The sequence below is a fragment of the Lepidochelys kempii genome, chromosome 10 (assembly GCF_965140265.1).
Source record: "Lepidochelys kempii isolate rLepKem1 chromosome 10, rLepKem1.hap2, whole genome shotgun sequence".
In the NCBI taxonomy this organism is placed as follows: Eukaryota; Metazoa; Chordata; order Testudines; family Cheloniidae; genus Lepidochelys; species Lepidochelys kempii.
In genome coordinates, this window is record NC_133265.1 from 83,157,308 (window position 1) to 83,173,119 (window position 15,812).

The 15,812-nt window shown below is 46.0% G+C and overlaps 1 protein-coding gene across 2 annotated transcripts in view; it reads left to right on the forward strand.

Annotated features, from left to right (window-relative positions):
- ADAMTS7 (ADAM metallopeptidase with thrombospondin type 1 motif 7) overlaps positions 1–15,812 on the forward strand; it is a 139,775-nt gene that overhangs the window by 29,145 nt on the left and 94,818 nt on the right. For both annotated transcript variants that reach the window (XM_073304523.1, XM_073304524.1), the window contains 3 exons: positions 10,175–10,319; positions 10,866–10,958; positions 12,497–12,642. In XM_073304523.1, coding sequence (XP_073160624.1) covers positions 10,175–10,319; positions 10,866–10,958; positions 12,497–12,642 — 384 coding nt within the window. The remainder of the gene's footprint in view (positions 1–10,174; positions 10,320–10,865; positions 10,959–12,496; positions 12,643–15,812) is intronic.

The following is a 15,812-nucleotide window of genomic DNA, read 5'->3' on the forward strand; positions in this document are numbered from 1 at the left end:
TCAGCCTCTCCTGTAAATGGGATTTTGACTTCTTTCAGCAGTGTGTCTCACTGAAATGCAGCTTGAAAGGGCTTTCAGGTGTGGGTCATGCAGAAAGGACCATTCAACAATGAGCTGCAGATGTTCTTGATATTGGCATATCAAGGCAGAGAATGGGACAGAGGGCTGGGACCTTTGGTAATTGGCAACCAATGTTTCTGATATTCTAGAACATGCATCACTTGAATCATTTCCTTTGTCTTCAGCAAATGTTGGTGCCCGACGTACTCCCAGTGTTATGACAAATTATTGAGATTTTTATATGGGGCCAATTTGCTGACATGACCATAAAGCAATCTATATAATGAGATCTGAATGCAGGAACTGGGGGTGAGTAGAAATGTGCAACCTCATTCTTCCCCCATTTATCGTCCATGAGCCCTTGTGTGTCCAGACTCCAGATCACTGGTATATCTAATTTTGACAGCTGACAGGGAACCATTTGGAAAGTCGAAAGGAATTTGCTTTCGGACAGCACCTTTCATAGTCAATATTCCCAAGGGGCTTTCCCAAATAGGGAATTAGATGACGGGACTTAGGCATTGTGGAGACAAACTGAGCAAACATTGGGGCCCAGTTCCCTGAATTGCTGGTCCCCACCTTGACATGCAGTCAGCTGCCCTTCATTCCCACTGGACCTCAGCATCTTGCCGAATCAGGCCCTACGTGAAGTACAGTCACAGGACTGGCCATTGGAGCCCTTTGTGGAGAGGGGGCACGCTGGATGGGATGCTCGCAGTGAAATCCTGGCCCCATTGAAATCAATGGGAATTTTGCCGCACTGTAGGGTTACTCCTCTCTCTTGCTGAAAAGAGCACTGTCGCAATGCCACTGGTCTCCTTTCTAAACAAAGTCCTATTTTCTTTCCCACTGCAGCACACGCGCAGTGACGACCATCCAGCCAACCGGTGTCCGCTCACTCTCAGGCTCCGGAGCTGTGTAAAACTTCAGTTCCAGTCTGTTCTACATTTCATTGCCTCGTGCCACTGACTGTTAATCCTGATTGCTAATGCACATTTAAATCACACGCAGCTTTCTGGATCACACGTCCTTCTATCCTGTCACATAAACGCGTAGCATTACGCTATATCCTACACAAAAGGACCTGGAGCACTATAAGAGACGTTCTTTTGAATGTAAAAAGAAAAGGAGGACTTGTGGCACCTTAGAGACGAACCAATTTATCTGAGCATAAACTTTCGTGAGCTACAGCTCACTTCCTTGAATGTGTGTGTTCGATTGTTGCGCGCAGTGTAGATCCTTAAGACCTGTCCAATTTTCTCCGTTTAATTACTAGTCGGGATACTCACAAGTGCAGCACATGTGCATGCCCAGAAATACTGGTTCTGCTCTCACTCACGCCAGCGTCTCCTCACTCACACCAGCGTCTCCTCACTCACACCAGTGCAAGTGAGAGGAGAACCGGACAGAGCATTTTGACCAATTCCGCCAAAGGGAGACGTGGCACCTGTGCTTTGGTTCGTGTCATTTTTACATCACACTGACCTTAACAACTGGAAAAGTAGGACTGTAGCCACTCTGTAGACCCTGCTCCCCACCCCTGCACAATATAAGCAGCAGCAGAGTGCCAGGGAAAAAGGGGACACCTCAGTCTGGAACGTTCCACGCCCCTACGGCCTCGCACTGGCAAGCAGCGTGGGCAGCAATCTGGGGCCAGACAAGCGCTGCCCATAAGAGTGCTTGCGATCTCTCCTTTTCTGCTGCTCAGGCATTCCCAGCACCACTGCAAACATGACTGGAGAAAACCCAGGCACTGGCTTGTGCCAGTTGCCTTTGTCACGCTCTTGAGACCTGGTATTCTCATAGCAAAGCTTTACCTTGCTTTATCCTCTGCTCTGCACCGAGTGACTTTCCAAGGCAAACTAATTCTGTTGGTCTCTGGGCAGGAGGTATTCCATGCTGTAGCTAGGCTGAGACACATTCTTTTGTACAGCTGTTTATTTTTAGCACCACACTGCTGACTCTTCAGTTTGTTATTGGGTTCGTAAAACTGGTGCCTTGAGATTTGCATCCATCCGTGAGTACCTGGCATTGCTGGGACATTCCACTTCCTTGCTGCAGGGAAAAGGATGAGAGGGCCTTCAAGAAGCAATGATAGGGGAAATTGCAGCTGCATCTCATCTGCAAGGAACCGAGCAGCCAGGCAGAAGGCCTAGCTATGTGCATGGCGTGCAGGCTGGCTGTGTGACTGATCCCGCGTCTCAGGTACTCAGCTCTAAATGACAGCCAACAGCTTAAATACACAGCCTTGGCTCTCAGGTAGTGTAAGCTGGTGTAGATCTATGACTTCAGTGGAGCTATGCTGACTTTCACCAGCTACTGATCTGGCCTTCTATTTTTAACCTTCACTTTTAGAATAGGAATTTCCTGATCACCATCACCTTGAGCTGCACTTAGTGTCCCAAGAAAGAAAAGGATCATCTGGATGCATTTCCAGTTAATTTCTGTCTCTCTCCTCCCCCAAGAAGGGCAGCTCTTCCTTCAAGGGGAGAGAACACTTCAGCAAAAGTATTTCATTGTCTGTGACATCCCTCGGGCCAGGGAAAGGGGATGGTGTGAGCACAGAAATGTCTGTGTTGTTAAAATAATGTTGGCAGGAAAGTAGGGAGGTATAAGCCAAGGAATTAGACCCTCCTGACCCAGGCTTACTAGATATCATAGAATCATAGAATATCAGGGTTGGAAGGGACCCCAGAAGGTCATCTAGTCCAACCCCCTGGTTGAAGCAGGACCAATTCCCAGTTAAATCATCCCAGCCAGGGCTTTGTCAAGCCTGACCTTAAAAACCTCTAAGGAAGGAGATTCTACCACCTCCCTAGGTAACGCATTCCAGTGTTTCACCACCCTCTTAGTGAAAAAGTTTTTCCTAATATCCAATCTAAACCTCCCCCACTGCAACTTGAGACCATTACTCCTCGTTCTGTCATCTGCTACCATTGAGAACAGTCTAGAGCCATCCTCTTTGGAACCCCCTTTCAGGTAGTTGAAAGCAGCTATCAAATCCCCCCTCATTCTTCTCTTCTGCAGGCTAAACAATCCCAGCTCCCTCAGCCTCTCCTCATAAGTCATGTGTTCTAGACCCCTAATCATTTTTGTTGCCCTTCACTGGACCCTCTCCAATTTATCCACATCCTTCTTGTAGTGTGGGGCCCAAAACTGGACACAGTACTCCAGATGAGGCCTCACCAATGTCGAATAGAGGGGAACGATCACGTCCCTCGATCTGCTCGCTATGCCCCTACTTATACATCCCAAAATGCCATTGGCCTTCTTGGCAACAAGGGCACACTGCTGACTCATATCCAGCTTCTCGTCCACTGTCACCCCTAGGTCCTTTTCCGCAGAACTGCTGCCTAGCCATTCGGCCCCTAGTCTGTAGCTGTGCATTGGATTCTTCCGTCCTAAGTGCAGGACCCTGCACTTATCCTTATTGAACCTCATCAGATTTCTTTTGGCCCAATCCTCCAATTTGTCTAGGTCCTTCTGTATCCTATCCCTCCCCTCCAGCGTATCTACCACTCCTCCCAGTTTAGTATCATCTGCAAATTTGCTGAGAGTGCAATCTACACCATCTACCATATGCCTGGAACAGTCTTTGCATTGAAAATTGCACTGTTCAATTTTGTATAAAAGAGAGAAAGAAATCAAAAAAAGATTTGAACATGTGAAAACAATTCATATATTAAACGGAGAGCTGCCCTGGGCGTGCATCCACGTGAATCTGCATGTCTGACTCGGAAGCCTCTGGGCCTGAATATGTGAGGGGCTGAACGCTATCAATGCACAAGAAGATCAGCCGCACTCAGCTGGCTGAGGTCCCAAAGACCAGGGATGGCCTCTCCCTAGCGACTCTTCCTCCTCCCTCGTTGTGACTAGATTTTTTTTTAAGTGACCAGCATCATTTAAATCTAAGAAATCCACTGTGAGTCTGGAGGAGGCTGTGAATCTTATTGCCCCCGACCGCTAATGGAGACCCTCCTTTGGCTCAAGAAATAGCTCTGCTGCTCATGGATCCAAGGGTCGCTGGTGCAAGTCCCAGCGAAGTTGGCTGTTGCCACGAGTAGTTCAAACCACCCCGTGTAATGGACCCGTGGAGGCAAGTCTGGTATGAGGTCTGGTGGCTTAAATAACAGACTTAGGAAGCGACACCAATTGTGCACTCGCAATCAAGTGCATTGTTAAAGTAGGGCACCTATGTAGTTTTCTCCCTCTAGCCTTAGCAGAAGAGAGTATTAAGGCTCTTAGGTGTCACCATTAAGGGGAGAGGTTCCATAGTGAAAGTAGAAGACTGACTTTACTATGGGGGGAACGAACTGCGCCCGTTTCATGTCTCATCAGTGCCAGATTTCTCCCAGCCCTCTCGCTGTCTAGGCCAAAGGAGGGAGAATACTTTTGACAGGTGACGTAAGTACCCTTGGAGGTCAGAGGCTGGCTGCAGGTCTGACAGGAACTGCAGCTCAATGACACACAAAATGAGGGAGGATTTTGGCTTCCAAAGACGATGCATGAATACGGGAAAAGGGTTTCAAAGGCAGATGCCAAGAATGAGAAAACGAAGTGCTTTCCATCCTAGTGCCACTCCCTCTGTGTGATCTGAAAAGCAGGGGGCATCCAAAGGTGTCCATGTTGTGACGGCACTCTCTGGCTCGATGGCCATCAACTAGTCTGACCTCTTGTGTATCACAACCCACCAGCACCACCGCTCACCAACCCCAACAACCAAAGTATTCCAGTCCACAGGAGACTAGACTAGTATGTGCCATAGGCAGGGGGGAAGCTCATGGAATCAAAAACAAAACATCAGGAGTAATTATTCTTTGTCTGTTTGTTACAGTTATCTAGAGACTGAATGGCCATACCAAATGCCAGGGAGAGATCAAGGAGCAGGCCTTTTCACCCTTGTTCTTTCGGACTGAAGTTTCACATCAGACAGTGAACAAACCAGTCTTAAGGAACAGCAGTGCAATGCCTTGGGTGTAGGGGGCACTTAGAGTCCAACTCTTATAACTTGACTTGACACTCCACTGAATGCATTGTTTTCCTTTCTATAAAACACCCTTTTGATGTTTTTCCATGAGCAAGTAAACAAAATAGCTTTGGAGCTGCCAGGCCGTGACTTTGCTGGACTCAGAAATTAATGTAAAGCTTGCAACAGGAATATAATATTTCCTCCAGTCACATGATCAGCTCTTCATTTCATGCCAGTTCAGCACTATAGTATTCACAGAAATCCAGACCTCTCAAGCATGGTCTAGAGGACACTGTGTCCTAGCTCGAATTAGACTTCGATACATTTGGCTGGAAAGACCCAACCAAGTTCAAAGCAGCGGTCTGTTTAAAAGTGCTGGGCACCTGTCCCAAAAGGAGAGTCGCTGGGAAGCTGCCTGTGGAAAAAGATCCATGTAATTTTAAAGCATTGTGTTTCCAACGGGGTGCATGGGGCTGTGAAGCCAACGTTCTGACAGGAAGGGTGAGGAGATAGGCAGCCTTACTGGGCAGAGACACTGTGCGTTAGGCCAAAGTGGGAGTGCTGTCTGGGACCGGACTGGCTACACCCTTTGGAAAGATACAATGTGTCTGTCCCGGGGGGTACACTCTCCTCATTGAGTGTTGTGGAGAAGTGTATCTGACTGTGTGATAGGCTATAACCCCATGTACTGGTAGGCCTTGTCTACGTGAGAACAGCAGGCCAGTTTCACTTAAATCAGTTTCTAAATCAGTCCAGTTAACCCCTGCGCAGATGCTCCGATTTTGGTTTAAGGCTGTCTTATTTTGCGTTAATTTGAATCTGTTCCCAGTCACCTTAAACCAAACTGCTATAATCCACTTGTACACTGAAATCGGAGTATCCAGGCAGGGGTTTGCATCAGGTGAACCATGTCAGTTTAAATAAACTCCTTAAAGTTAAACCAGTGACACTTGTTCATAGACAAGCCCGTGGGTAATACAGCAAAAGCATTTGATGGCAATGAAGGCAGATCAGGAACATTCCAGAATTAAGTGCCCATGGGGCATCCTCTAAACGTATCCTCCTGCCTCACTGATGTTTACTAACCTCTGAAGACTTTAGCATCTGAAATACCACTATCAACAAACCTGGTCGTCTTTGCTTCTTAATAACTGTAGAAAGACCTGGATGTTTCAAGAGGTAAAAAACACGAGCTATGAGACCAGGGAACGTGGCAGTGAGGAACATTAGCTCGTACTGCATACAGCAGTAGCCACGGAAATGCAGCCTCCTTTAAAGGTGCTCTCCTCAGTACCTACCAGCTTCATTTTTGAGGGTTGTAGCTTGGAGATGCAGATCTGAAGGTCAGTGAGCTTTGGTGCTGACCATCTGTATTAGCAGGTCATTGACATTAATGGTATGACGTATGAAGCACCAGGACATCTGCCATTAGCCCTGTTTGCTCCAATGAGACCCTTTCCTGTAAGTGATGAAACTGAGGTCATGACTTCCTCAGAGTGAGGAACTTGGCTGTGACCTCATTACACAGCTAAAAATCTGCCACTTGTTCCTGGTGAATGTGCCATTGGTTGTACTCCTCCAGGGAGTCGCTGAGATGCTTTGCGATTGGTAGTGGGATTCTCTTGTAGCTCATCTGGAGACAAATGCATGGTACTAAATCAAGCAAAGAGTGCTTGTCCTGTCTGTGAATGCTAATCATGGTGGAAGTCAAGGATGTTGTAAACCGACCTGAATTAACACCCTAATGCTGAAGAAATAAGCGGTTGCAGTTTTATAACAACTCCCCCAGGAGCGCTCTTTGCTCATATTGTGAGTTGGGTAAGGAGTTACAAGGAGTCAGGAGTTTAGAGCCTCATCAGGCTGTTGCTACACGCATCTGTTTTACTATTGCACTTTAATAGCTGATTCCAGGTCATAAGGCTAGAAAGGATTGTGCAACCAAACCCATTCCAGCAGCAATATTGCAGGCTCAACCCTCTTACCAGTAAACTAGGAACTACCCAGAGAAGCACCACTAGGTTTAAGTAGTCTGATGGTCCCTCACAGCCCAAACAGGACCCTCTGTTCCATCTTCCCTTTCTGGGGAAGCCTTTTCAGTTTCCTAAGACCAGCAGGAGTTGGACGGATGTCAAGATTTGAGACTCATTGGAAGACGTTTTCTTTGCTATTACCTTGTTTTGTTACACATTAGAGAACTGTCAGATCCCCTTGCATCCCACCCTCATCTGCCGATTGCAAATGACAGACATTTAACCCTATCTTTCCGTATCTCCCCACCCCCATGGTATGTAGGTGCCCCATTCATATACGTAGTAAATTAGCATATTTTCCAGGAACAAAGTATAACCATTTCCAGCAAGTGCATGTAACACATGTGCTTGCCAAGGGGCTTTGGGTGTGAGAGCCTTGGTTTGCACGGGGAAAGCTAATCACTAACTTCTCCCTCTCCAAGCCGTTCCAGGAGTATACACGCCTCCAGGACATGCTAAAGGGGACATTTTTGCAGAAGCTGTTGTTAAAAGGACTGGAAGGAGATCTCTGTGTTTGAATCCCAGGCCCGTGCTCCAATTTGTTTTATTCTGGAAGAGTCAGGATGCTTCTGACTTGCTTTAGCTAAATAAAGAAATAAAGAAATAAAATACCTAGCCAAGATGTTTTTAAACCGTAGGACAAGTGTTTCGGTGTAAGCTTGGCTCCTTAGAATGACAGAGTTAAATCTTGGATCAGGGTCTGCTTCCCCACAGAGGAGACAAATTGATTTGAGTGCACTTTACTATGTGTGGGTCTCTTGGACAAGGCCTTCCTGCCGAGATCCTGTCTGCTTTGCATGGTTTTTGAACTCTTACGGCATTGGCGTCTCTTGAAAACCCACCTGTTTGTCCCACATTTCCCCTCGCTCACTGTGGTGTATGGTGGTTGATGGCTGCCCTTCACTTTGGAGGCAGCTGCATTTGAGCAGAGCTGACTATAAATGTGAACTGCATTGGGATCCTTCTGTACTGAAAGCGCTGTCTAAATGGAGGATGCTATTGGTGTTATGCCTTAAAGTGTCCCCTTCCCCAAAATACAGGACTTAAAAGAAAATTAAAGTTTGTCTCTGTAGTTGTTGAAAAATATCTTCCATCTCCTCTAAATGCACCGCCTCTGCCCCAGACTAATGCATTCTCCTGGTCAAACTAGATCACTGCTCATTTTGCAGTGCAAGCACAGTGGCCTGGCTGAATACATAACTTTCTGGATATCCACAAAGCACAAGGCAGGAGGAAAAAAGCTGCAATGGAGCGGAAGTAATTTCATTTGTCTTTTTCATCTCTGACTTTATCTCCTCTATGGGGTTAAAAATCCATCGTAACATAAACATCCTTAAAGATTCCTTTCAAATGCTGGTAAACATTTTTTTAAAAATATTTTGCCTCTATCCCTCCTGCTGTGGTGCTTTGAAACACCATTTGGATTTTGTTCCTGAATCTAATAAAACTGCTGCTCGTTTTGTCTACATCTTGTGGTTCTGTGGAAGTAAACATTGTCACAACTTGATGTGCAACTGTTATGCTTGGTCTCCTACGCATACTGGCATCCTCTTTAGCTCAGCAGCTGGCCTTTCTTAACTAGCATTGAGCAAGAACATAAACACGCTGATGCCTCACCACTGACATAAATGCAGCAGTGCATAGTCTTTTCCACACACTCACATTTGCGATGCCCTTACTTGTCCTACACCACATAGGAAGCACCCACAACTTACTGTGCTGATTTTAACTGGGAATAGATTGGATCTGCCAATAATTTCCTTTACATTCCCTCCCTGACTTGCTAGTAAGATATCCTGGCTATTTATTTCCATCTCAGCACTAACCGCATCTCTCTAGCTGACCTGATTTTGCAGCTCTTGACCTTAAGCTGTGCTCCTTTCAGGGTAGCTGTGACAAGGAGCCTGTGAGCTATTATATTTTAAATGACCTGCAGAACTGGTGCTGTCTTTTCCTTCTGATAACAACCATTGCACTGCAATGAGCTCTCAGAGACCTTTAAATGAAATCGGTAACGGAAGATATTGTTCCATGGCTGGGGTGCAGGAACGAGTACAGGTTTCTTGAGTAAGGGATTTATAGACATGGCTTCAGAAGCGTCAGGCACAAAGCCAGATGATAGGAACAGGGAAAAGTGTCTCCCATAATAGGAACGAGGCCAAGAGCTCAACCCTGCAGTACGCTCTTGCAAGGAGAGAATTTAAAGCGCAGGCTGTCTGCATCAAGCCTGCCACCTCATCAAACTCTAAAGGAGCAAAACTAATAAACAGAGCAGAGGAAACCAGTGCTGTTCCATCTAGGCCTAAGGAAGGGTCTGCAGACTCAGACTTTCTTCTCAAATTAACCTGGTGCAAGAAAATCCCTGACAGCTGCTCTCAGGGAGGTGTAATTTTATTGCGAACATTTCTCATCTTGGCAGGTTAAGAATGTGTCCGAGCAGTGTTTTGCCCTCTATGTTGTGATAGCTCATTTAAACACAGTAATAACTTACTTGAGTGCTTTCAAGGTACCACAGTAAAAACCAGGCTGCCTCCCCATCTTTGACAATGAGGATTTAGGCTGGAGTTATTTGTATTCAGACCGATGGGTGGAAGATTTTTCTTCTCTTGATTTAATGTTAAATGTGGGGGTCTCTTTGCTGACGTTTTCAATGGGGTCTTGCACACAAAGTGGGCCATATCCTGGGAGTTTCACCATTGACTTCAGCAGGAGTAAAATGGGTCCCGCATTCTGAAATACTTTACAGGTAGAAATAGAGCAAAGAGGTAATGCTTGGGAATAGCTGCTCTCATGCTGCCCGCACAGAACATTGTATGTACATGCACTGGGGTAAGCGGTAAGTGTTGGAAATCCTCACAGCCTCACTGGCTCAGCTGAGTACCTAACGTTGAGAGCAGGCTCTCCCATGAAATCTCAGGTCCAGCAGGGTATCAGAGCAAACAGCTGTTGGTGCTCACCAGCTGCAGATGACTCATGGCTGCCATTTGAGTCACGACTCTTCCTTTGTTTGTAACAACAATTCTAACATTCTACAAGAGCCTGTTTTGCGAGTCTCTTCTTGCCCTTCATTGATCCCCATCTGCTGGAGTCTGACTTGTCTGTTTCATGTTTGCAGTCGAGGCTGGGGGTTGTGTCTGGATGACCCACCTGCCAAAGAAGTGGTAGACTACCCCTTGGTTCCACCAGGAGTCCTCTATGACGTCAGCCATCAGTGCCGGCTGCAGTATGGAGCGTATTCCGTCTTCTGCGATGACATGGATGTAAGCCAGTTTTGGGGGTTCCTGCAGTTTTCCTTTATGAAATGACAGAATTTGTGAATGCTGAGTGACAGGCTGAACTGTGAGAGTCTTTGCATAGACACTCACTCTCTGCTGATGAAGGGATAAATAAATCCTGCATTATGAATTGTTAGAGGCGAAAACACCACTGTTATCTTGGCTGAATTAGGAGAGAGGTTGGTTTGTTTGTGGAGCCCTCTGCCCCCAAAGCTCCCCTTCCAATAGATCCAGGGAGCCAAACTGACAGCACACACAGACATTCTCTCCTCCTGGTTTAAGGAAGGGTCACCGTAAAGGAGAGGAAAGTAAGGGGGCTAAATATGGGAAAGCGAACGTTCGAACTGTCAGAGAAAAGTGTGGCCAGAAAGGCAGTTCTATAGACAAAAAGGTCGCTGTGGCTTTCTTTGCTGACTGATTAGATCAGTGGGATAATTCAATCTGTGAACACGTTTCAAACAGGTCCGATTTGGGCTGGCCCTTTGGAATGCTCAGTAATCTCCATGCTGTGTCCACGCTTGTTTTCTGCAGAACGTCTGCAATACGCTCTGGTGCTCAGTGGGGAACACATGCCACTCCAAGCTGGATGCTGCCGTCGACGGCACAAAGTGTGGTGAGAACAAGGTAATTAGAGTAAATTGTATTTGCAGCCACAGTCGATTGCAGAGTGTAATTCCACAGCATCAGAACTACAGCTGTGAACATGCCTAGAAATGGATACATTCGGCTCCGCTGAATTTGTGTGTTCTGATAATTACTTAAACGTTCAGCACTGTTGAGTATTCAAACAGCGTATGCTTCAAATCACCGAGGCAGCCAGGTGCTAATGTTTGCCATGTCACGGCTACCGGCACAGCTTTGGTTAGGTGAGGTCTAGAAGGACCTAGCTATGTATATTTTTTCTGGTACATTGCATGAACTTGCACAAGGATCAGCACATCTGTGGGGTGTGGGGGAAATGGGGGATTTGATCTCCTCTGCTTAACTTTAAAGGTAAAGGGTAAAATCCAAAATTTTGCAGGCAAAGATACACCCCTACATCAAAATGCTTAATATAGACCCAGTCATGCAGTCCTTACTCTGGCACAACTCCAGTGGCTTTCAGGAAGAGATCTGCCTCAGTAAGAATGACAGGACTGGGCCCTAAATCCATTGAAGCAGCAGTTTGCTGAAGCAGCATAAGAGGTGGAGTTGTGTTTTGCTCCCTGATGCGTTCACATGGCAGCTGTTGGCCTTATGGGCCTGACTTTCCAAGCATTGCATATGCAACTGCAGCCTCATTCACACTCAACTTTCCTCCAGCCCAGCAGAGTGTAGCTAGAACGAAAGAGGAGAATTAACAACCAGCTCGAGGCCGCCATTCCACCTGCTTTTTTGCAGTAGCAGCACCCAACAGACAGAGAAATCCCTGTGTGGCATAGGGCTAGGGTAGCAGCTCCTCTGCCCCATCTCCAGGTGTAGAGGGCGTGGCAAGGGCAAAGGAGCATGGCCAGAGAGCAGCCACAACCAGCCAATCCTGGGCTGCTATAATGACCCTTGGTGGGCTATTCCCAGTGCGCACATCACAAAACAATCCTGAGACTCGTCTAAATTACATCTTGGGACCAGGACAGTGGCTTCAGGTTCAAGTAGCATAAAACAGAATAACTGTAACATAAAACCATTTGTACGTCCCCCACTCCTGGGCAGAGCTTAACGCAGAATGGCTGGTCCCAATAATCTGGCCCTAAGAGTTTAATCTGTAGTTCAATTCTACAGATCATGAAGGACTCTTGAGGCTTTCTCTGTAGAACCTGCCATCTTACCCGTTCTCCGGGTTAACTGGGTAACCAGCTGGTAAAGCCTTTGTTATGACACCAGAACCAAAGCATTAATCTCAGGCTGGAGACATGCGCTGCCTAGGCACCGTCAGAAAGCTGGAGCGCGAGTTGTGGTGAAATAGGTGTGTGTGAATCCAAACTAGTTTTACTCCCATGTGCACACCTCCCACTAACCCAGTGTCCCGGCGTTTCCCATTGCGCTGTGATGCCCACCACTCTTGTTTGGAGTTCTCTGTACTGCACGTTCACCAGATTAGGGATTTATAAACGAGTGCGGTTGGTGCCTTGTAAGAGTATTGTTAAACGTCAGCTGGCCTCACTCTTGTCTGGGTTACTCTGCAGTGGTGCTTCAATGGAGAGTGTGTGCAGGTGGGCTACCGCCCGGACTCTATTGATGGAAGCTGGGGAACCTGGAGTTCTTGGTCTACTTGCTCTCGGACATGTGGTGCTGGCGTGCAGAATGCAGAAAGGCAATGCAACAACCCCACGTAAGTCAAGGTTCTTGCTTTGTCTAGATGTGATTAGATTCATTAGCTATGTGACTTCATTAGGAAAACCCCATTTACAGCACATATGTGAATATCTTCTTATCATCTAGCAAGGAATGTCCCTGCCCCAAGCACAAACCACTTGGGCAGCGACCTAGTGATGTATTGCACAGTGAAACAGTAACAAAGAGGTGACCCACAGAGAGGATATTTTCAAATGCCATTAATTATATCTTTTAAAACATCTCTAATTTTTGACAGGCCGTGTGCGCAAAAAAATTCTTCTGTGCAAATTATTGTGCTGTGTGCAAATCATAGAATATCAGAATCATAGAATATCAGGGTTGGAAGGGACCCCAGAAGGTCATCTAGTCCAACCCCCAGTTTGTGCCCACGGTGTTTCCCCGTGCCCACGGGGTTTAGGATCTGTGCGCACGCACACACACGCACAGCTTAGAGGGAACAGTGAACAGCATACATCTGAAACAACACAAGCAGTTCAACTGATGGGGCTAGCTAGGAATCTGTGCAGTGGAAGGTCTGTGGATTGAGTTTTCTTTGTTACCTTTACATGCAAATCGCTCATGATTAGTCCAGGCAGAAAGCACCTGAAATCCAATTCAAAGGAAAGGTCAAGATGAAGCACTTGTGAATGTAACACATATGCAGTGTCTTTTTTAATGCCAAAAAGAAAAAATGTTCCTTTAAGCAGATTCAGAATCACCGGGGAAAATTTCATCACCATTTACTGTCCTTTGTTCTCAATGAGCAGTTTGCATACAGGTTATAGCAAGGTGTGTGAGCCACAACAAGAGGGTTTCTTTCTGTCAGACTTTAATGTGGCAGCAGCCAAATATGGCATAACTTTCTAAGAAAGGTGGCCCTATAATCAAAGCATCTGAACAACAGACTATGGTGTAGCATTGTCTATTCCACGATTTCTGGGCTGATACAGCTGCTCCCCAGATGTCTCTTCCTTCCCCCACCAGATAACTCTTGGACTGTATTAGAAACAAAGGTTTCCCAAAGGTTACGATGTCAGAGCCTGTGACCCAAGGTGAGGAGCTGGAGTTATGATGAACCACAGCGACACAGTGGGTTTAAAGGATATGGGGCTATATCATGCCATCAGTTCGTAAGCAGAACTTCCCATTAAGTCTATGATAAGTTTTGCTTAAAAGGCAGAACTCAAAAGATAGGAAGGTTTTCTAAAATGAGCTCCCCGAAAAAGTGCCAGGGCTGGTGGTAAAAAAGAGTGAGGATTAAGCAGGATAATCTGTAAAGTGGGGACTGCCACCAAGCTCCTTGCAGAGGAATATTTTCACAATGGTCTGTCCTTCCGAATGAGCTTTGAAATGACATTCCAGGTTTGCAGAACTAACAACACAGATCTCACAATTTAGGTGCATGATTAACAGCACTCCCATCCTAAGTGTTTTAATGCACACCCCTGGTTTTCCTGAGGTCTTTTGAGTACACAATCAATCACAATCACAAGAGCAATTTTATGGTCCTTACTTATTTTTCAGGTGGCATTCAGCCTTTCGTGGCTTAAGGAGTTTCAGAATCAGGTAAAGGTCTCTAATGAGCCCAGAATAGGTTCCCTGGTTAACCGCTTTCATAAGTACATTGTTTTAGATGTGCAATTGAACTTGGTTTAAAAACACCTGTATGTAATCTTGTTTCTAGGTCAAGAGCAAAGTTTATGTTTGACATGAGTTTTGCTGGAGGAGTGCCGTTGTCATTTACAGAGTGTTTTAAACACAGCCACAGGCATGTAGGAGAGCAAACACTGCAAACCTGGCAGAGCTCGCCCAAGGAAATTATTTGTTTTGGCTGCTGTAGGTAAATCTCTTTGGCCTTGCCTTTCAGATGGAGCGAACATGTATATGAATAGGGTAGTTTTTCTTCTTTAGGGGTTTCCATAACCATAAAACATAAATTAATTTTATTTTCTTTAATTCAAGTTTCCCCCAAAGAAACTGTTCAGGGAAAATGTAACTTCCTTATGGTCATATGGAAATGGGCCATGGGAAATGTCACGACAAGCTGAAGTTGACAAAGGGTTAAGAAGCAGGAAACAGCTACAAATAGTGCCCAGATGTGCTGGTAGCTTCCAGACATCAGAAAATAACTCTATTTACTGGAAAAGAGTTCTACTCATTTAAAAAGACAGGGAAGAGTTAATTTCTTTTTTTTTCTTTTTCTTTTTTCTTTTGGAACAACTTTCCCATTCTACCCTAGAAAACAAGGCAGAGCTTGGCATCTCCTACACACAGAGTGAAAACTCTTTCCATAATTTAAAAATTGCTAGCATGGAGCATTGAGGACATGATCCCAAACCCATTGAAATCAATTGAAATTGAAAGATTCCCATTTATTCCATTGAGTTTTGAATCATATCTGGCATCAGATGGCCCTTCCACCTCTCAGGGGCCCTGGTGGCCTCAGGACAGCCCTGCAAACAGCCCCTTGCCTCAGTGTCCCTTCTTAGTTCCACAATAAACTTCAGAAGCGGCTTTTACAAGTCCAATAACAACCCTCCTTAGGAGCTAGTTTTTTTTAACAAAGTTCAAAATTAAACACAAAAAATTTCCCTCCAGCCTTAAGCTGGGCACCACCCCAAACTCCCCTGGTCTCAGGGATTTCTTTCTTGAGCAGGCTTCTCCCAGCCCCTCCTAGCCGGGCAACTCCCCTGGCCTCAGGATCTTGCCTGCAGGAATCTCTCATTCTCTACAGTTTCCTGAGCTTCTCCCTCTCTCTAGCAACTTCTTGCTGCCCTTTGATTCTAATTAAATCCCACACCTCATCCCAGGCAGGCAGGTTAACTGTATAGGCTGGTGAGCTGCAGGCCTAAAAGGGGCAGGTCACCCCATTACAATACCCTTAATGAACTGCCCTTCCGCTATATAAATGGTGTGGGGATGGGGGAGGAGGGGGTTTCAACTGCAGACACATGTTCATATCTGGGCTGTGATCCAGTCCTGCAGTCCTTGCTCACATGAGTTGCCTAATTGAAACCGTTGCCCATTTCTTTGATAGCCCTCCAGACTTTTTTGCATTAAAATAATTTTGAGCTCATCCTGGTTCTGCTGTAGTCCACTTTTGACTAGTCACCTTTCAGTGATGGGAAAGGAGTTCAGTCCCCGTAGCTTCTCCAGTCTTTGGCC